General features: G+C 48.5%; 2 protein-coding genes across 3 annotated transcripts in view; one reads left to right on the top strand and one right to left on the bottom strand.

Annotated features, from left to right (window-relative positions):
* LOC138749747 (cartilage intermediate layer protein 1-like) overlaps window positions 1-5,084 on the top strand; it is a 29,736-nt gene extending 24,652 nt beyond the window's left edge. The window contains exon 9 of the mRNA XM_069911557.1: window positions 477-5,084. Coding sequence (XP_069767658.1) covers window positions 477-2,803 — 2,327 coding nt within the window. The 3' untranslated portion in view covers window positions 2,804-5,084. The remainder of the gene's footprint in view (window positions 1-476) is intronic.
* Window positions 3,531-18,335, bottom strand: mtfmt (mitochondrial methionyl-tRNA formyltransferase). 2 transcript variants are annotated; one of them, XM_069911558.1, is made up of 9 exons: window positions 18,079-18,335; window positions 15,257-15,472; window positions 14,938-15,060; window positions 12,832-12,934; window positions 10,865-10,940; window positions 10,555-10,661; window positions 10,103-10,184; window positions 7,431-7,507; window positions 3,531-3,905 (listed from the first exon to the last, which is right to left on the bottom strand). In XM_069911558.1, the coding sequence occupies exons 1-9, from the start codon at window positions 18,273-18,275 to the stop codon at window positions 3,738-3,740; spliced, it is 1,149 nt and encodes a 382-aa protein (XP_069767659.1). In that variant the 5' UTR covers window positions 18,276-18,335; the 3' UTR covers window positions 3,531-3,737. The 2 variants fall into 2 exon arrangements, with proteins under 2 accessions (XP_069767659.1, XP_069767660.1); XM_069911559.1 differs by having other exon boundaries at window positions 10,555-10,646.
* Window positions 18,336-22,836: the final 4,501 nt, after the last annotated feature.

The following is a 22,836-nucleotide window of genomic DNA, read 5'->3' as shown; positions in this document are numbered from 1 at the left end:
TTTCTATGGAGTGCCCTCCTCAAAGCCTCCACCTGCTGACATCATTTACCTTCAAGTAGCTGGTCCCATTCCATTTTGGGAAAATCATAGCTCACCTCAAGATATGATTGCTCTTTCCAAAATGCTTTCCCCCAGCACCCCCCCCCCCCCCCCACCAAAACCACGACCACCTTCTTTATAGGGCTTGCTACTTTCTGATTTAAAAGATTAATTTGTCAGAATTTCAAGAATTCTCATGACGTTGGCAGTATTCCAAATTATCCTATGATCCGGTGGGTGCTGGTCTTTGCCCGTACTCTGGTCCCAGTCACCCAACTGCAATGATACCACTCCTTCACCCTCCAGAGAGGTACTGGGTCTGATGGCATTTCCCGCTTTTGTCACCAAATATAAAGTGCTTGCTGGTGATTTGGATGAAACTGCAAATCTTTTTGTTTCTTGAAATGAAATGTGTTGGTTTGTTCTTGTTTTCCCAGCATGGGATGCTCCTTCGTGTAATCCTAGGCCTCAGAACTACCAGATAAAGCTTCCCTTTGACTGTTACCAGAATCTGAGCCAGTCCCTTTACTATGACGTGGGCAGGTGTCCAACGACAGCTTGTGCTGGCAGCCAGCAACCGGAGGGTCTGTGCAAAGATACAACGGCACATTGCTGTGGACCAGTGAAATTCGAAGACCGGATCATTTCCTGCCCCACGTATACACTTCCCATTAGGGTGGTGACCAGATGTGGGTGCCAGAGGTGCATTGATACCAAAGCAATCGTCCGTGGCCGTGCAGTGGCTGTCGACAATGGGGAACCCATGCGGTTTGGACAGATTTTTATGGGTAGAAAGAAGATCAGCATGACAGGATACAAAGGCACCTTCTCCATCGTCGTCCCTGCAGACATCAGCAGGCTCGTGCTCACCTTTGTCGATCGCCACCAGAAGTTTGTGAACACCACAAAGGTGCTACCCTTCAACAGAAAGGGAGGTTCTGTGTTTCATGAGATTAAACTGGTGAGGAAGAGACCAGAGCTAACGTTGGATTGTTCCATCAGCAACACCATTAACCTAGGGACAATAAAAAACCAAAACCCAATAGCTGAACTGGAGCTTCTGCCCAACACCTTCTACAGGCCAAGTGGGGAACTCTACAGGGGCTTGGTGAAGGCCAGTGTTACATTCCTGGACCCCAGAGATATTTCGTTGGCCTCTGCAGCACAAAGTGACCTGAACTTTATTAGTGAAGATGGGGATATTCTCCCCTTGAGGACGTACGGCATGTTTTCTCTGGATTTTACAGACGAGGCAGCACAGGAAAGTCTCAGTGCAGGACGTGTGAGGGTCTTTTTGGACTCTGCTCAAGTCAACATGCCTGAACACCTGGAGCAAATGAAACTGTGGTCACTCAATCCTGAAACCGGCTTCTGGGAAGAGGAAGGTGTCTTCACCTTTATCAGCAGACATCGGGGTAAACGGGAAGAGCGAACTTTCCTGGTGGGCAATATGGAGATTCGGGAGAGGAGGCTTTTTAACTTGGATGTCCCAGAAAACAGAAGGTGCTACTTGAAAGTCAGATCCTTTCGAAGCGACCGGCTGACATCCGGAGATCAGTTGGAGGGAGTCACCATCTCTCTCATTAATTTGGAGCCCATGCCAGGATTTGTCTCCAATCCGCGGGCCTGGGGTCGCTTTGACAGCAAGATTACTGGCTCCAATGGGGCATGTGTGCCCGTGTTCTGTGATGATAAGCAAGCAGATGCTTATTCTGCGTACGTGATGGCAACACTCAGGGGAGAGGAGCTTGAAGCTGTGTCTTCTTCGGCCAGTTCCAACGTAATAGGTGTTCAGCAGCCCTATCTGAGCAAGCTCCAGTACAGAAGGTCAGACCACAAAGATCCCAGAGCTAAGAAGACAGTCTTCAGGATAAATGTGGCCAAACCCAATGACAACTTGCCAGAGGAAATAAACGGCCCAATTTATCCTTACGAGAAATTACGAGAGTGTGAAGAGGCTCCCTTTAGCGCTGGCCATTTCCAGTTTTACAGAGTGGAGAGTGACAGGTATGATTACAACACCGTACCTTTCACTGAAGATGACCCATTGAGCTGGACAGAAGATTATCTGGCGTGGTGGCCACGGCCACTCGTATTCCGAGCTTGTTACATAAAGCTGAAGCTCAGAGGAAATCAAGAAATCACAGTGAGATCTCGAAACCTGGGGGGCACTCACCCTGCCACTGTGGGTCAGATGTATGGCCTCCGTGATGTGAGGAGCATTCATGATGCAAACCTGCCTGGAGTTTCTGCTGTTTGTTTGGAATTCAAATGCAGTGGCATGCTCTATGACCAAGAGAGAGTTGACCGTACGCTAGTGAAGGTCATCCCTCAAGGTCACTGCCACGTAGAAAATGTTAACAGCATGCTACAGGAATACCTGGTCAATCATCTGCCTCTCGCTGTCAACAACGACACCAGCGAGTTTACCATGTTGGCTCCACTCGACCCACTTGGCCACAATTATGGAATCTACACAGTAACCGACCAGGACCCGAGCACAGCCAAAGAGATAGCACTGGGGAGATGTTTTGCTGGAAGTTCAGATGCTGTCTCCAGAGTCATGAACTCTAACGTGGGTGTGGCGTTGACCTTCAATTGTGAGGAGAAGCCGGCGAGTCACCGGAGTGTTTTCCAGAGCCTGCAGGAGTTTCCAGGACAGCGGCCTGCATATAATCCGAGGATGGGAAGAGGCAAGAGAGGCCGGGCACAGGGAGTCAAACGACGGGGTCTTCGTCTCTTCAGTAAGTTGAGAAGACACTGAGAGTGCAGGCAAAGGAGCCTGTTGTTCAGTGACGTGGCTTCAACCACCCGTTGCTTTGTTTCAAAAAGTCAGGCTTCCTCAAGGAGGAATTACAGTTCAAAGAATATTTGGAACTAATTATCAACTCATTACTGGTAGAGTTTTAGAACTGTCCTTGCTCATTGCTCTAACTACAACATGCATTGGAATACCTTTCTCTGCAAGTGACAGCTTGTACTTACGACATAATTGTGATTTTTGCTTGTAGTTTCTATGAAGGAATATTTGATGTTTGTAAAATAAACAGCTCAAGTTTGGGTATGAATGGTCCAGATGTTTGCTCCCTTGAGATGAATGAAGAGAGTTCTTTTAAAAATCTCAACAGAGAAGTTTCCACATGCAGAGGCCATCAACCAAGAAAGTAAACAAGGAATTTACGATTTCTTTAGTCAAAGCTGCTATCATCAAACGTGCCACCAGAAGCAGTGGCAGAAGCGAATGTTTAAGAAGCTGGCAAAGCAGGTTTAACACTGGAGAGAAATAGGAGGGACCTAAACGTCAGTGTGAACTTGATGGGCTAAATGGCCATTTCTGGATACATGCCAAATAGCTGTTTCTGGACTCTCACCCAAAGGGCCAAATGGCTGTTTCTGGATATATGCCCACTGCAGTCCATGCTGGCTTTAAAATAACCAGCTTCCTGTCACTACCCCTTTCATTCTATAGACATCAGTAAAGGTACTCAGCGTATTCTGTGTCAATTTATTATTTTTTTTTAAAACCCTTTGCGCCTATAAACCAGGTTCACCTTCTCTATTCCATCACTGGAAACAGTGGCTTCCTTCTCCACTGGCATCAGCCAATGCCCACCTCTATCCCACCGAGGTGTCCACTACAGGTCTCGGTGGCATGAAAGTAACTGAATTCTAATTACACCATCAAGCCACCAACTAGTTCATTTTGGCCTTTTAAAGAATTTTGTTTTAGGTGTGTATGTTTGAAACCTGGCTACATTTTGAAAGACTGCACTCCCTTGAAAGTATGGATGGAGGTATCCATTATAAAAATCTGCAGCTGAGAGCAACTTCTTCAACACCACTTGCTTGAAGCCAGTCCAGCCATTCTAGAGAGAAACAAGGGGATAGTTAGGCTTGGCTATTTCTTCTCTGCCAATCCATTAAGAAATGCAAGAATTTTAAATTGCATTCAATACCAACATCATATCAGAAAAATTAAAAAAGGCATTTCACCTCTCCAATGATACTGAGGTGTTAATCTGTACGACAACATAAGAAATCACTGAACAGGTTCTGATCCTGGAAATAACTAGATCTCAGTTCAGTTGCTGGAGGCTACAGCAGGTCGGAGTTTTCTGACGGTATGAATTTTTTGAGGAATTAACAGTTCAGATCAATGAGACCATGCATTTTAAGTAGCCCTACTTATCTTGACAAAAGTCTTGCATGGCAGGTCAAGGGGAAAAGGGCATGGGATGCTCCACGATGTAGCAAATGGACAGCAGAAAGAGGTGATGGGTAACCCTTGAGTGAGATCAAGTGGGTCAATCCAGGGGCTTGCTTTCTATGTTCTATAATAATGGTTTTGATTTAACTGTGAGGATCGTGGTTTAGGATGATTGCCATTGATGCCACAGTTCAAAGTCAGGGTAGTTCTTGGCCAACTATTGTTATCAGTAGCCTGAGGGCATGGGACCAAAGTGCCAATCCTCAGGAGACAGAGGTAAACTATTTGGGGGGGGGGGGGCAGCAAACATGGAAAAAGGTAAATATTCTGCAATGCTGAGGGTCAGAGAGATCTTGGAGATTCATTGGATAAAGAAGCAAGAGTATGGAACTCCCTGCTCTTTCTGGAGGCTGCAGAAACCCTTACTGTGTTTAATACGGAACATGATGAAGAACTGTGACCTTGGCCCCAGAATCTGCTTCGTCATTCAATGAGAAGGTGGCTGACATGTGTATGTGGAACAGGATTTTAGATGAAGTTGCCAGGAGCTGTAACAGGCTTGACTGAGGACAATCTTTGGAGGACAGCAAAATCATATCTAAGGCCATTCAGCCCACAATGTGTCCCCTCCATGACACCAATTGAATGATGGGGAGGGTGGAGGTGTGGCCGCAAATGGAGCACTTCCTGCGGTCACAGGGGTAGGTCCCAAAGAGGCTATTAGTGGGAAGAGATAAGTGGTCAATGAATCACGGAAGGAGCAGTCACCATGGAAGTTGGAGAGGAAAAGATGTGTTGGGTGGTGGTATAACATTGTAGGTGATAGAAATGACATATGTTGGATGTGGACACTGGTGGGAATCCTGTTCCTGTTTCGTCTGGGGGGGGGGCAATGGGAGCCAAGGAAGATGAGCAAGAAATGGAGGGGATGCAGGTAAAGGCCGAGTTGATGGTGGTCGAGGGGAAGCTACACTTTTTAAAGAATGAGGGCATCTTGGATTATCTGGAATTGAATACCTCAACCTGGGAGCAACGAGGCAGAGATGGAAAAATTGAAAGGAATAGAATCCCTACAGGGGTCAGAGTATATGTGAAGAGATGTAGCTGTGGGAGTTAGTAGCTTTGTGGAAAATGGGATCATCACTGTGTATTTCACTCTGAAAGTTGAGAGTGCTTGGACTTTGTGGCTCCAATTAAAAGTTTGAAAGCCACCGTCTTTCTTTCTTCCACTAGTGTATTTCACTGGTATATTTATAATGTGAACTCAGCATTGAGGGTATAAAAGTTTGCCTGTGCTGCAAACTTATCTGTGATAAAGAATACAGCAGAGAACCATTTATTACTTCTACTGCAATAACGCTGGCAGGAGATAGGAGGCACTATGAAAAGTCAGTAATTCTTCTCGAGTGCTGAATCCTTCTCAAAGTACACTAGAAGAGTCAACTTGTTAAGATCAATGCCTGCGTGTGTTTTCATGTGTTCTAATTAATTGGAAACCTCTTTCACATTTGGTAACAAGACATTCCAATCCCATGAACAAGCAACTCCCAGTCTTTCAATTACTTCTTAGCTTCAATCACTTATTCTAGCCCACAATTAATATCTCACAGATGTGGATTGTTGCCCCTCATTGATAAGAAAAGCATTACAGCTGATTCATATGAGAGAATTTCTGGGAAAATTAAGTCATAATCATTTCTTTGAAAATGAAACCAGTTCAATTACCACCTCATTTAAAATTACAACCTCATAATTCTTTACATTCTATGTTGGCCAACTTTTATAGCAAAAGTCCCAGAATTCTTTACAATGCCACAAGATCATGTTAGAATGCCCAAACTTTAACAAGGGAACACTGACCAAAGGTTATGAGGGAATTTCCATTATAGCAAACACAGCAATAAATTAAATGCAATTAGGTGTGACTTAGAAAGAAACTCTGTTTCACGAGGTGTCTCAGGTTGTTGTGTTTGACTATTTAGAAACTAGCAGAATGCTCAGTAACCATGAGACAGAATATAGAGTGCCATCAAGGTCAACCAAAGACAGGTTAAAGGGCATCTCTGCTGTCCATCACCTATTTTCCTCCATTTGGACCCTATCCTTCAGTGTCTTAAACACAGCAATTAGATCGGATTCCACATCTCCGGCAGCAGGTTTCAAGTGCCAACCATTCCCTGTGTAAAAAAAAAACCCAATACCTCTTGTTTTTGAAAAAGATACAATTCATCTACCCTATCAATTCTCCTCAATCTTACATACTTCTATCAGCTCGCCCCTGGATAAACAAACCCAGCATATCCAATCTCTTAATCCAGGCGAATCTCCTCTGCACTCTCTCCAGCACAATCACATTTGTCCCTCAGTGTGGCCACCAGAAATTCTCTAAGTGCAGTCTTTTGTGTAAAGTTGCAACAATGTTCTGCACACCAACCTATAAAAGCATGAATGCCATGCTTGATTCTTAATTGCCCTAGCTGCTTTCAGAGAACTATGGACCCCTCAGATCTCTCTGTGCATCAACATTACTTACTGCCTGCCATTCAGTGAATCACTTTGGGTTTTCAGGTCTTTACTTAAGCCTTGCTAGCTCTCATTACCATATTAACAGCCACCTCTGGCCTGCTATTGGAATGTCTTTGAGTGGACCATTTGTCTTTCACCTCTCTACTAGTAGGTGCCCCTGCCTCATTGTTTCGCATTTATTAGGTCTCCAAGACCTTGGCTAGCTCCTAATTTACGATTGCTGCTTGGTGAAGCTGAGAGGTTGCACCTAGAAGGTTACTCTAATCTCACGCCAACTGGTTCACCCTCTAGTTGGTTAATCCTTCAAATGCACACCTGCCATTCAATCAGTGGCAATCACCTTGCTCTTGTCTTAATATTCTCAATTACCATTAACCATGACAGTAGGAGATAGCCAGCAGAGGTCTATTCAGGATTCAAACAATGCCCATTCTTCCTTCCGTAATGATTGTTTTACCTCTGCCTGTTATACACACGCATCTCTGGATCTGTGAGCTCACCCTTAGACACCATTCCACCACCCACCACCCCCACTACTCTTGTACAGTAGGAAATTACTCCAGAGCACATGAATTGTACTATAACTGACACAAAATGATCACGGATCCAGTACCAGTCAAAAAACTTCAGGTGCACTGAAACTTATGTAGCATGTTACCTTGCAGCGCACCAGGAGCACATCTGATTCCTTTTGGAAGTAGACAGTTCCAGGGATAAACTGCTCCTGCTTGGCAGCTGTAAAAAGAAACATTAGAAACTCGAGATGCAATTCTGGAGAGTTTAGCAGGGCTAATGTGAAAATTGTTCACTCCACTTTCAGGAAGTCCAAACATAAGAGAGTAGATACATTTCTAAATAATCAGATTCGCAACTAATCGCAATAAAGGGGCAGGCGCAACCAGCAATAATCCAAAAAAAATCATTGGTTAAAAATTAAAATAAATAAGAAATAAAAATAATAATGGAACCTTTCAAGCTGCCAGAAGGCCCTTCAAGTGGGGTGATTACTCCAAGGGACGAATTGAGGCAATACATGTTCAACTTAATGATAATCTAAAAGTGGAATGGTGCAGATATGGGAATGCAGTTCCAGAAGCATTACCGCTATTTCTCTCTCCACTAATATTCACCTCTGTGCGAGTGCTGACCTCCCCGCCAACAGCAGCCTCCCTGCCAACGCTGGCTTCTCTAGCAATCTCACTTCAAGGACAAAGTCACCTCAGAATTCAGTAAAAGGATTTAAAATAACTACAGCATGTGACAATATCTTGTTAAACTGTTTAATTAAAAATTGTAAGTGTTTTCAGGCGATTTCAGTTAACTAGATAATAAACCATTTAAAAATCCCACAACATTCAGAAAGAAAAGGTCTGAGGGTTTTGACTATAGGGCTTTTCCCTTCTATCACTTGGGCCTTGTGGCTGAGGAGCATGTCAGGATCAGCTTCATTCAGGCTGTTAAACCTATGCACCTATAAACCTATTGTACTGCCAGCAATCAGTGGGAGTTCCCTGAAGCTCCTTGCAATTAGGATGAGTACACCTGCAGGAGTTGCTTTTGATCGTGTGCCAGATGAAGGCAGGGTGATGTCTCCACGAGACTGAGTTTCAAGGTGTGCTCCTGAGTTTCAGAAGTGGATAGAGGAGCCTCAATACAGGAAGGATGTAGATGCCTTGGTGAGGGTGCAGATTCACTAGGATGTCACCTAGTGAAGTATGGATTGAGGAGGGTCATGTGACCTCTCCGTCTGGAGCAAAGTCAGATGTCGCAACACCCACCAATCAATGGGCACATTTGCCCATTGACCCCTTTAGTCGGCTGGACCCTCCAGCTTACTGTACTACAAAGTCTACTATGTGCAGTAGCTATTCCTCTTTTGCTCTTCAGTTCCAAGACAGATCTTGCTGTGGACAATACTGGAGGATTTTCTGGTAAGGTGAATAGGGATCAGAGCTGTTGTATACCATTGTAGTCATAGATAGTATCTGAGCTATGCCCACATTAGTCAAGGAACAGCAGGTAGTGCACTGTAGTCCTTGGTTGTGATAAGTCTGTATAAACAGTTGCTAGTATCGGTAGTATTAAGTTCGATGTGACTGGGTTGTACTGTGTTTGTAAGAGTGTAAGCAATTGCTGGTATCAGTAATGTTTTCTGTTGTGACTGGCTGTAGTGTTGTGTGATTGAGAATACTTGCATGTGTTATCCCTACTGCAATCCCTTACGTGTTTCAATAAAGATTATTTCTGCATTCAGCCTGTGTCCAAACCCACTATTCTTTGAACCCACTGAACTTTTCCCTTCCCACATAACACCTGGATTGGAGAACATGTCTTCTGCAGCAAGGTTGGCAAAGCTAGGAATTTCATCTTTGGTGCCATGAAGGATGGAGAGGTGTCTTAAAAGAAGTATGTGAGATTACGAGGGGCATAGATAGGTTGGACAGCCAGGAAAAGGGGTGAGTATATCTGAGGGGACTTCAGAGGCAGGATCACAGCAGTGGGGAGGAAGAAGAATGCATGGGCAACGCTAGTAGGAAACTCAATTACGAGGGGACTGGGCAGTATCTAGACATGAATCAGGAGGCTGGTTGCCTAACTGATGCCAAGGTCCCGCATGACATTAGGGGTGGGATAAATAGCCAGTGTTCTAACACAAGATAAAAAGATGAGAATCCTGCAATTGGAATTGAGATGGGTCAAAGGTTAAAGTGCACACCCTTGAAGCCTGAGATCTGTGGATTACCTCCAGTATGCCACATGCTAATGAGTGTAAATGAATTGGAGGACATGTCCGATGAATGACTCAAGGGAGGATGCAGGGTGTTATAATTCAGGATTACTCAGATCTTTCTGGGCAAAGTGGGACCTAAACAAACTCGTTTGAACTGAAGTATCTCCAACAGCTGTTGGAGGAGAGGTTGGGGTCAGGATCAAGTCCAAGTGACCTAGTATATGTCCTGAAACACTTCATCTATCATCTATCTGAGCTTTTACTGAATACATCTATTAAGAAAATATATAACTGTAAGGTTGTTTATCTAATAATTTCTTCAGTAATCATGGTTTAAGGACGAATATTGATTGTATCACCCACCCACATGTTCTTTAAAAGTGGCGACAGGATTGGTCATGTCCACCAGACTGCACTTCAATTCAATGGCCCATCCTCAGACTGTGTTACAATCAGTTCTGACCCCGAACTCAAGTTTCAGCACTGGTTTTCAAATCTACCGCAGTTCATCTCCTGAGAGTTACTGAATGATCCAAGCTTCCACAGGAGAAAGCAGGCTGTCGAGCCTACTGCTTAATGCCAGATCTGGAACAACCTACCCCGAAGGTCAGGAGTTTCCTCAGCATCCACCAACTCCATCAGCTTCACAGTCTTGCCCATCCATAGAGTCCGCAGAGGCACCTGTGACAAAGTCAGAATCAACATCATTCACTCCCAGGCCCAACCAGGAAATGCCAGCAGCATGTTAAATCACCAGCAGGGCTCGTTCTCTCCAATCTTCCCTCACCCACTTCGCAACACAGCAGGCAAGCAGATTCAATGAGCTCTCCATTTCTGCCAGTCCACCTTGTTCCATGAACTGAGTGCAGGACCATCAGTAACTAGACACCAGTTCATCTTGGAATTCCCCATCCATAGCACTAAGTATATCTACTCCAGAATGATTATTGAGGCTCACGAAGGTAATGTAATGAAGAGCAATTGGGGAAGACAATAAATCCCAGCTTTGCCAGTGAATATAAACATCTGGTTGCAGCCCCAGCACACTTACCCTGGATCCTATGGCCCGGTGTAACCGATCAAGCTCCTCCACGGTTTGTTCCTCCCAATTCACCCAACTGTCGGCAACAGTGATTTTCGGAGCTGCAGGCACAAGCACTACACAGTTTGTTTCCAAGGTCCTTTTGCACAAACACCCACTTTCTGTACACTCCTTCCACAACTCTCCACTATGGGCTGTTTAATACTACCACAAGCACAACCAAATGATTAGATGTAAAACCTTTTGACAATGTTAGAGAATGAATGAAATAAATGTGGGTGGGGGTCTATATCAAAGCTGAAAATTCTCCAGCACTCACCAAAGGTGATGCCTTCTTTGCTTTGCTGCCATTTATTCTCAATGTGTTCTGGCAGACTCTTCAACAATGACCACAGCTGAAACGAATGCATTAGTCAGTTCAGAAATGGACACAGACAGATTTCATCTGACCAAAGCACAACATGTAGGAACAGCAGGTCATTTAGCCCAAGCCTGCTCCACCATCCTTACTAATTAGAACTCTACCTTTTCCTGCTCTAACTACCGTATAGAGCATACGACCCCCAGAATTTATACTTAAAATGTCGGTTTTGAGCTATACTCACTGAGAGCTTACTGCCCCAATCATCTTTTACCAACCAAGTTCATAGGTGTTTTACCTATGTTTCTGATGTTACTTTAATAGAGAATAGCATTTCTTATGTTGTTGCATTACATAGCGATAGAAATTAGTAATTTTAACATCAAGATCTGATAGTAATTTCTCCACTATTTTAATTTTCCACCCCAGTACTAGATCATTTCTTTTTCTAAAATGACTACACCATGAAGCATGGCTTTGAAGTCTTTTACTGTGCTCTTGGTTATTTTTACCCCACTTAAGTGCAAAAATGCCTATTTAATTTCCTGATACTACGTATTGTAAGGTAAAACATCATGAGATGGGAATGTGTAAGGAGTTACCCTGTGCAGGGCTGTAACAAGAAGGGGAGGTGTCCTTGTACTCCTGTTAGGTAAAACATCATGAGATGGGAATGTGTAAGGAGTTACCCTGTGCAGGGCTGTAACAAGATGTGAATGCATCCTTGTACTTACAAGATAAGAGAGACATTGATGGATTGAGAGGCAGGAAGCTAGCAGGGAAAGGATAGCAACAGTTTTAGTCATTGGACAAGTAATGATATGATGATGTTCTAAGCACGTATCCAAGGGTATAAAAAATCACCATTTTGCTGATAATGGCAGAATGCATTCTCCGACTAACATTGTTAGTCGCAAGTGTTACAATCCGGTAATAAAGAACAAAGAACCCTGATTTCGACTCAGTCTGGTGTTTGTCTCACTCATTCATGAACAAAGCAGACCTAACAGTATCCATTTTGACACTGCTCATGGACCATGTCAATTGCATGCTTCTCTAGAATTGGCCAGTGTGCAGTGCCTCCTCTCACTGCACATTAGTAAAAACTTGAACTGTTCCAAGAAACCCTGTCTTTAAAATGACCAGTAACTGCAGTGCAAACAAAACGCACCTGGGACCCTGGCTGATTGTTTACTATTTGTCAGCTGTTGCAAATGCCAATTGTTAACTTTGTTTGCTGTGCTGTTATTTTAAGGTATGTTGGACAAGTTTCTAATACATCTTTATTGTTTTACTATAACATTACTATTAATTCAGCTTCCGAAATGCAAGTTTCAGTAGAAAAATATTTAGTTGTAGGACTGTAGGAGTTATGCAACTGTTTTATGCTGTTCTTCATAGCCATGGGAGAAACTCTAAACCACAGAATATTAAGGTTAAGATTTTATATTTGACATGTAAGATGATCCCTGGTTTTGGGGTGACATTTTTTAGGTTCATATACACCAACATACATGGTATACCAAAGGACCACTTACTCTGCCACAGGGAGTTCCAAGCACACAATCCTCATCAGGAAATTCCTCCTAATCTTAAATTTCATTGGCGTTGACACCAGACAGTGCCAAAAGGGAACATTCTCTTAGCCTTTAACTTGTGTAGTCCCCTATGAATCTACAAGAAAGAGATTTGAGCTTTCATTCCCTCAAGGATATCCTCTCTCTGTCTTTCTTAATTGATAGTACCAACATTTTCTTCTTCATCATCACTGAGTGGAAATCCAGGACTTCCTTATCACCAGCATGTCTCCACCAAGGTGGATCTCACCAGTTCAATAACTTCATCATCATTGCTCAAAGGTAATACAGATGGATAATAAATCTTGACAAAAAAAACTCAGCTCATGTCAGTGTGAAATATTTTACCATTTCAGCACCTTTATCTGCCAGTATCACTCCTAGTTCATCAGAGGTACATCTTGGAGGGACAGGACACTCCTGCTGCATTAGAATTGGGCCAACGTCAAACCTACAAACAACAAATATCAATCACCCCTTGTGTTTCTTTAGTTCTTTCATAGAAGTTCGCTGCTCAATGTCAAGTCAATCAGCAATTTTTTTAAAACATAGACATACAGCATGGTAACAGACCCTTTCGGTCCATGAGCCCATGCCACTCAATACACCCAATTGACCTACTATTGTGTGTGGAAGAAATCTGCCCTCCCCCCATCTGTCTGGTACATGTGTATTGTGGTGGTCGCATGCCCCCTCCCTGTCTGGAATGTATTCATAAGTCACATCTGTTGCTCAAGGTTGGGCACCAGCCACTAATTAGTCCACACCTTGCCATTGGTTAATTCATATCATTCAGCATCAAAATTGGCTAGAGCCCTCTATTTAGCACCAGGACAGAGTGCATTGCTCGCTCTCTCTCTGCTCATGGTGATAGCCCCGGTCACCTCTCTTGGATGTCGCTTGGAAGGGTCACGGGTAAGGTGTGTATTGCACTGAAGCTGAGCTATAGTATCGCTATAGTTTAAGCTGCTATAGATTGATTCTTGCAGTTGAGCCGCACCTCCCAACAATCAGGGATCCAAGAGTGTGTGTATACCCCTCCGGGTACCGTTCGTATCAGGGCTGCTTCCCGTCAATAAGGGGACCAGGAAGGGTATTATCCCTGCTATAGTGTGCAAATGTTGGCAATGTCTGTGTGAATCATGTGTAGCATTTTCCCATGCTCCATTATAAATTGTGCACGTTTTATTCCCTTAACGTTTCCCACGGTCTCCTATAAATTGTGTGATAATAACAGTTACATGTGATTGCAAACCCTTGTGTCCAGACTCGTCCCACCGAATCTCATGTTTTGAACGGTGGGAGGGAACCAGAGCACCTGGAGGAATCCCAGGCAGACATGAGGAGAATGTATAAACTCCTTACAGACAGTGCAGGATTCAAATCCCAGTAGTTGGTGCAGTAACAGCATGGCTTTAACCACTCTGCTAACCATGCCGCCCACACAATATGATCAAACAAATTCAGGAAACTACCTGTATAAATAAAACTATTTAGGAAAAGATTGACAATTAAAGACTTCTTGTTCCAATGTTTCTATTGCTGTGATTAATTGGCTTAAAAATCTCCGCTCACAGTTCAAATTTGAACTGGGGTGATAAAAATCTCAAACCTATCAGCCTAAAGGCTGCTTGCATCATTGTTCCAGATGCAAAGAGCTGAAAAAAATCCAGCTCTTTGGACAAGCAGGCAGCCATTTATGCAAAACTCAGCAGTGTTCAATCATTTAGAAGTTTGCGAACCAAGAGGTCAGCAGATAATCATTTATTTTTCAGTTTATTTCACTGATCAATCAATTTTGATTTGGTGATCAGAAAGAGACAGTGTTGGGTATCAGCCACAACCTTATAAATTAACCTCAATGAATGGTTAGCACAATGCTGTTACACTGCCAGTGATAGGGACTGGGGTTCAAATCCCGCACGGTCTGTAAGGAGTTTGTATATTCTCCCTGGGGGCTCCAATTTCCTCCCACCATTCAAAACGAATCGGGGGTTGTAGGTCAATTGGGCGCAATTGGATGGCACAGGCTCTTGGGCTGAAAGGTCCTGTTTACCGTGCTGTCTGTCTAAAATATAAGTATTAAAAAAATTAAAAGAATAACAAAACAGGCTGAAAGGGCAAAGTGCCCAATACCTTTTTTCTTCTTCTGGAGCAAAGTGGCTGAGGCCTGGTGGAGGCAGGTCCTCTCACAACATCGATATAAGCACTTGAATCACCAAGGCATAGAATTAGTGCTGGTAAATGGGATTAGAACGGAAGGATACTTGATGGTGGGGTGAAGGGCCTATTACTGTGTTGTACTACCACCTATGACGATAGGGACTATTTCTGCAATTTCAGCAGATGTGGAGCTACGTGCATCTTGAACTCTTGTGATATAGGTCACTGTCAATCTATAAACATAAAACCAGTTTCTCTCACTTCCACAAGTCCCTGCACAAGTTAGCATACCTTCTTGGTCGAATCTGCATGACGGTTACACCAGTCACCTGATCTCCATGGATCAGAGTGTGAAAGATTGGAGCAGGACCTCTCCACCTTGGAAGGAGACTAGGATGGAGGTTCAATATTCCACTGGGGACAAGACAGAGAGGAGATATCGTCATGAAGCAAAAACAGTACAGGAGAAGAGCACTGAATCATGAATATTATTTCACATATTCTAACTCTTGGGAAGGAGGGAGGAATCACACTCACTCTCATTCTACATCATTAAAACATCTCCAGTCTGCACGTGCAACTGTGCAACAGATAAAAGAGAACTACTCACTATGGGAACTGCCGAATGAGAGCGTCACTAAGGAGAGCACCAAATGATACAATAATTCCAACATCAAAGTGACTGTGCTCTGTGAAGTAAGGCCAATCGTGAACTGAAATTTGATTCATCTTTGCATATTTTCGCACAGGGAAGTCGCCAGATTTCATGGTTGGCAAAGTAACAACTTCCAGCCGTTCAATGAGCAGCTTTCCCTCCTGCAACGAGCTATAAATAAGAAAGAGTAATCAAAAGCGTCACTACCTGTGGACAATTAAATTAGAAGAGAAACCACAGTGCATATCACAAGAACAGAGGGGATGCCCTCGGGTATCCTCTCTGCCCTCGGGTATCCTCTCTGCCCTCGGGTATCCTCTCTGCCCTCGGGTATCCTCTCTGCCCTCGGGTATCCTCTCTGCCCTCGGGTATCCTCTCTGCCCTCGGGTATCCTCTCTGCCCTCGGGTATCCTCTCTGCCCTCGGGTATCCTCTCTGCCCTCGGGTATCCTCTCTGCCCTCGGGTATCCTCTCTGCCCTCGGGTATCCTCTCTGCCCTCGGGTATCCTCTCTGCCCTCGGGTATCCTCTCTGCCCTCGGGTATCCTCTCTGCCCTCGGGTATCCTCTCTGCCCTCGGGTATCCTCTCTGCCCTCGGGTATCCTCTCTGCCCTCGGGTATCCTCTCTGCCCTCGGGTATCCTCTCTGCCCTCGGGTATCCTCTCTGCCCTCGGGTATCCTCTCTGCCCTCGGGTATCCTCTCTGCCCTCGGGTATCCTCTCTGCCCTCGGGTATCCTCTCTGCCCTCGGGTATCCTCTCTGCCCTCGGGTATCCTCTCTGCCCTCGGGTATCCTCTCTGCCCTCGGGTATCCTCTCTGCCCTCGGGTATCCTCTCTGCCCTCGGGTATCCTCTCTGCCCTCGGGTATCCTCTCTGCCCTCGGGTATCCTCTCTGCCCTCGGGTATCCTCTCTGCCCTCGGGTATCCTCTCTGCCCTCGGGTATCCTCTCTGCCCTCGGGTATCCTCTCTGCCCTCGGGTATCCTCTCTGTACTCAGGCTGAGTGAGAGAAGGCGGAAGGACCTACTGAATATGACATTGGTTTAACACTATTCACTGTTTCCAGATAGTAATAAAAACATAGAAATGCTGGAGGAACTCAGCATCCATAGGAGGTAAAGACATATAACTGACATTTCAGGCCTGAACCTTTCTTCAAGGTATACGAGAGAGAGAGAAAAAAAACTAGAGACATAGTGATAGATGGGTGATGGGGGAGAGGTGGATAGGGGAAACCGGAGAAATTGATATTCATGCCATAATACGAGGTGTTGTTCCTTCAATTTCAGGTGATCTCAGTCTGGCAGTGTATGAGATCATAGACAGACATGTCGGCAAGAGAATAGGATGATGAATTGAAATGAGTGACCACTGGAAACCGTGGTGCTTAACAAAGTAATCTCCCATTCTGGATTCAGTCTCTCTAATAGAGAGGAGACCACAACAGGAGCATCAGATGACTCTTGTAAATTCATATAGTGGGTCTTACTTGGAAGGACTGTTTGCAGACTTGAATGGAGGTGTGGGCACCCTCCAACCAGATTACATTAACATGGACTTCTCTAGTTTCTGTTAGCACTGTCCCCCCCATCTATCCCTATGTCTCCTTTCCTCCAGCTATCTCTCTCTCTCCCTTTCTCTCTGCTATGCATTCATAACCCCCCCCCCCCCCCCAAACAATACTCACTTTTCCTCTCTTTGCCCTCCCATCCTTATCCAATTAACACCTTTTGTCATTTGTTCTCCCTGCCATTCTTCCCTTTTCACCAGCCTTTTTATTTAGGGACCTGCCTGCTTTTTATTCATACCTTGAAGAAAGGCTCAAGCCTGAAATTTAAGTAATCTATCTTTACCTCCTCTGGACACCATGAGATCTGCTAAGTTCCACCAGCATTTCTGTGTTTTATCAACGATCATGGCATCTGCACACTTTCGTAATTAAGCTATTCAGCAAAGAGCAAGATGTCGGCCATGGGCCATTAAATAACCCTAGGGACAGATTGGGGTCACTCCCCTTGACCTCACACCTTTCCGCAAGGCAGTTTAGATAGCGGCTCTACTCTCTCGCCTTGTGCATGGCACCCCAGCATCTGCAGATGTCCCTGTTCATCTCTGACTTCCAGTCTTCCACCCTCTCCCTTTGTGCACGCACTGGACCCCAGCATCTGCAGGTTCCTGTTCACCTCTGGCTCCAGTCTCTCACCTCGCCCCTGACTTCAGTACCCTCTCCCTTTGTGCACGCACTGGACCCCAGCATCTGCAGGTTCCTGTTCACCTCTAACTCCAGTCTCTCACCTCACCCCTGACCTCAGCACCCTCTCCTTTTGTGCATTGCACTGAACCCCAGCATCTGCAGGTTCCTGTTCACCTCTGGCTCCAGTCTCTCACCTCGCCCCTGACTTCAGTACCCTCTCCCTTTGTGCATTGCACTGAACCCCAGCATCTGCAGGTTCCTGTTCACCTCTGGCTCCAGTCTCTCACCTCGCCCCTGACTTCAGTACCCTCTCCCTTTGTGCATTGCACTGAACCCCAGCATCTGCAGGTTCCTGTTCACCTCTGACTCCAGTCTCTGACCTTGCCCCTGACCTCAGTACCCTCTCCCTTTGTGCATGCACTGGACCCCAGCATCTGCAGGTTCTGTTCATCCCTGACCTCCAGTCTCTGACCTTGCCCCTGACCTCAGTACCCTCTCCCTTTGTGCATTGCACTGGACCCCAGCATCTGCAGGTTCCTGTTCATCCCTGACCTCCAGTATCCCACCCTAACCCCGACCTCAGTACCTGCGCCTGTGCAGCGTCTGCAGAATCCACTGCGAGAACGCGTCGGTTCCGAAGAAAAGAATCCTCCATGGCGGCGCGGCCCGGACCAGCCGGCCATCGACCGAGCTGTACGTGCACAACAAACGCCTCACCGCCCACCGAAGGCGAGGAAAGCCCGGAGCAGCGGCCCAAGCTCGGCTGCTCTTCCAATTCCACATGCGGGCAGGAAGCCGCTCTCCATCAGCCTGGGCCCGCCATCTTGTTTAATTAACGCGACTTCCGGTCCAGCCCAGACGCTGCCCCCCCCCGGAGAAACGTTCCGCCCGGCACTGCAGCGAGACGGGGAGTGTGACTGCTTAATGCTTCCCCCACCTCCCGGGGTCCATGAATCTCCTGAACCCAACACGCACCCCCCTCAGGGCTCAGTGTACCCCACTCCTACACCCCCCTCAGGGCTCAGTGTACCCCACTCCTACACCCCACCTCAGGGCTCAGTGTACCCCACTCCTACACCCCCCCTCAGGGCTCAGTGTACCCCACTCCTACACCCCACCTCAGGGCTCAGTGTACCCCACTCTTACACACCACCTCAGGGCTCCGTGTACCCCACTCCTACACCCCACCTCAGTGCTCAGTGTACCCCACTCCTACACCCCACCTCAGGGCTCAGTGTACCCCACTCCTACACCCCACCTCAGTGCTCAGTGTACCCCACTCCTACACCCCCCCTCAGGGCCTAGTGTACCCCACTCCTACACCCCACCTCAGGGCTCAGTGTACCCCACTCCTACACCCCACCTCAGTGCTCAGTGTACCCCACTCCTACACCCCCCCTCAGGGCTCAGTGTACCCCACTCCTACACCCCACCTTAGGGCTCAGTGTACCCCACTCCTACACCCCCCTCAGGGCTCAGTGTACCCCACTCCTACACCCCACCTTAGGGCTCAGTGTACCCCACTCCTACACCCCACCTCAGTGCTCAGTGTACCCCACTCCTACACCCCCCCTCAGGGCTCAGTGTACCCCACTCTTACACCCCACCTCAGGGCTCAGTGTACCCCACTCTTACACCCCACCTCAGGGCTCAGTGTACCCCACTCCTACACCCCACTTCAGGGCTCAGTGTACCCCACTCCTACACCCCACCTCAGGGCTCAGTGTACTCCACTCCTACACCCCCCTCAGGGCAGTGTATCCCACTCCTACACCCCACCTCAGGGCTCAGTGTACCCCACTCTTACACCCCACCTCAGGGCTCAGTGTACCCCACTCTTACACCCCACCTCAGGGCTCAGTGTACCCCACTCCTAAACCCCACTTCAGGGCTCAGTGTACCCCACTCCTACACCCCACCTCAGGGCTCAGTGTACCCCACTCCTACACCCCTCCTCAGGGCTCAGTGTACCCCACTCTTACACCCCACCTCAGGGCTCAGTGTACCCCACTCCTACACCCCACCTCAGGGCTCAGTGTACCCCACTCCTACACCCCACTTCAGGGCTCAGTGTACCCCACTCCTACACCCCACCTCAGGGCTCAGTGTACTCCACTCCTACACCCCCCTCAGGGCAGTGTATCCCACTCCTACACCCCACCTCAGGGCTCAGTGTACCCCACTCTTACACCCCACCTCAGGGCTCAGTGTACCCCACTCTTACACCCCACCTCAGGGCTCAGTGTACCCCACTCCTAAACCCCACTTCAGGGCTCAGTGTACCCCACTCCTACACCCCACCTCAGGGCTCAGTGTACCCCACTCCTACACCCCTCCTCAGGGCTCAGTGTACCCCACTCTTACACCCCACCTCAGGGCTCAGTGTACCCCACTCCTACACCCCACCTCAGGGCTCAGTGTACCCCACTCTTACACACCACCTCAGGGCTCCGTGTACCCCACTCCTACACCCCACTTCAGGGCTCAGTGTACCCCACTCTTACACCCCACCTCAGGGCTCAGTGTACCCCACTCCTACACCCCACCTCAGGGCTCAGTGTACCCCACTCCTACACCCCCATCAGGGCAGTGTACCCCACTCCTACACCCCACCTCAGGGCTCAGTGTACCCCACTCCTACACCCCCCTCAGGGCAGTGTACCCCACTCCTACACCCCACCTCAGGGCTCAGTGTACCCCACTCCTACACCCCACCTCAGGGCTCAGTGTACCCCACTCCTACACCCCCCTCAGGGCAGTGTACCCCACTCCTTCACCCCACCTCAGGGCTCAGTGTACCCCACTCTTACACCCCACCTCAGGGCTCAGTGTACCCCACTCCTACACCACTTCAGGGCTCAGTGTACCCCACTCCTACACCCCACCTCAGGGCTCAGTGTACCCCACTCCTACACCCCCCTCAGGGCTCAGTGTACCCCACTCCTACACCCCCCCTCAGGGCTCAGTGTACACCACTCCTACACCCCACCTCAGTGCTCAGTGTACCCCACTCCTACACCCCCCCCTCAGGGCTCAGTGTACCCCACTCCTACACCTCCCCTCAGGGCTCAGTGTACCCCACTCCTACACCCCACCTCAGGGCTCAGTGTACCCCACTCCTACACCTACCTTCAGGGCTCAGTGTACCCCACTCCTACACCCCACCTCAGGGCTCAGTGTACCCCACTCCTACACCCCACTTCAGGGCTCAGTGTACCACACTCCTACACCCCCTCCTCAGGGCTCAGTGTACCCCACTCCTACACCCCACTCAGGGCTCAGTGTACCCCACTCCTACAACCCCCTCAGGGCTCAGTGTACCGCACTCCTACACCCCACCTCAGGCTCAGTGTACCCCACTCCTACACCCCCCTCAGGGCTCAGTGTACCCCACTCCTACACCCCACCTCAGGGCTCAGTGTACCCCACTCTTACACCCCACCTCAGGGCTCCGTGTACCCCACTCCTACACCCCACTTCAGGGCTCAGTGTACCCCACTCCTACACCCCACCTCAGGGCCTAGTGTACCCCACTCCTACACCCCACCTCAGGGCTCAGTGTACCCCACTCCTACACCCCACCTCAGGGCTCAGTGTACCCCACTCCTACACCCCACCTCAGGCTCAGTGTACCCCACTCTTACACCCCACCTCAGGGCTCAGTGAACCCCACTCCTACACCCCATCTCAGGGCTCAGTGTACCCCACTCCTACACCCCACCTCAGGGCTCAGTGTACCCCACTCCTACACCCCACCTCAGGGCTCAGTGTAACCCACTCCTACACCCCACCTCAGGGCTCAGTGTACCCCACTCCTACACCCCACCTCAGGGCTCAGTGTACCCCACTCCTACACCCCACCTCAGGGCTCAGTGTACCCCACTCCTACACCCCACTTCAGGGCTCAGTGTACCCCACTCCTACACCCCACCTCAGGGCTCAGTATACCCCACTCCTACACCCCACCTCAGGGCTCAGTGTACCCCACTCCTACACCCCACCTCAGGGCTCAGTGTACCCCACTCCTACACCCCACCTCAGGGCTCAGTGTACCCCACTCCTACACCCCACCTCAGGCTCAGTGTACCCCACTCCTACACCCCACCTCAGGGCTCAGTGAACCCCATTCCTACACCCCACTTCATGGCTCAGTGTACCCCACTCCTACACCCCACCTCAGGGCTCAGTGTACCCCACTCTTACACCCCACCTCAGGGCTCAGTGTACCCCACTCCTACACCCCACTTCAGGGCTCAGTGTACCCCACTCCTACACCCCACCTCAGGGCCTAGTGTACCCCACTCCTACACCCCACCTCAGGGCTCAGTGTACCCCACTCCTACACCCCACCTCAGGCTCAGTGTACCCCACTCTTACACCCCACCTCAGGGCTCAGTGAACCCCACTCCTACACCCCACCTCAGGGCTCAGTGTACCCCACTCCTACACCCCTCCTCAGGGCTCAGTGTACCCCACTCTTACACCCCACCTCAGGGCTCAGTGTACCCCACTCCTACACCCCACCTCAGGGCTCAGTGTACCCCACTCCTACACCCCACCTCAGGGCTCAGTGTACCCCACTCCTACACCCCACCTCAGGGCTCAGTGTACCCCACTCCTACACCCCACCTCAGGTCTCAGTGTACCCCACTCCTACACCCCACCTCAGGCTCAGTGTACCCCACTCCTACACCCCACCTCAGGGCTCAGTGAACCCCATTCCTACACCCCACTTCATGGCTCAGTGTACCCCACTCCTACACCCCACCTCAGGGCTCAGTGTACCCCACTCTTACACCCCACCTCAGGGCTCAGTGTACCCCACTCCTACACCCCACTTCAGGGCTCAGTGTACCCCACTCCTACACCCCACCTCAGGGCCTAGTGTACCCCACTCCTACACCCCACCTCAGGGCTCAGTGTACCCCACTCCTACACCCCACCTCAGGCTCAGTGTACCCCACTCTTACACCCCACCTCAGGGCTCAGTGAACCCCACTCCTACACCCCACCTCAGGGCTCAGTGTACCCCACTCCTACACCCCACCTCAGGGCTCAGTGTACCCCACTCCTACACCCCACCTCAGGGCTCAGTGTACCCCACTCCTACACCCCACTTCAGGGCTCAGTGTACCCCACTCCTACACCCCACCTCAGGGCCTAGTGTACCCCACTCCTACACCCCACCTCAGGGCTCAGTGTACCCCACTCCTACACCCCACCTCAGGCTCAGTGTACCCCACTCTTACACCCCACCTCAGGGCTCAGTGAACCCCACTCCTACACCCCACCTCAGGGCTCAGTGTACCCCACTCCTACACCCCTCCTCAGGGCTCAGTGTACC

Source organism: Narcine bancroftii, chromosome 14 (assembly GCF_036971445.1).
Source record: "Narcine bancroftii isolate sNarBan1 chromosome 14, sNarBan1.hap1, whole genome shotgun sequence".
NCBI lineage: Eukaryota > Metazoa > Chordata > Chondrichthyes > Torpediniformes > Narcinidae > Narcine > Narcine bancroftii.
This window is presented reverse-complemented; position numbering and strand designations above follow the sequence as displayed.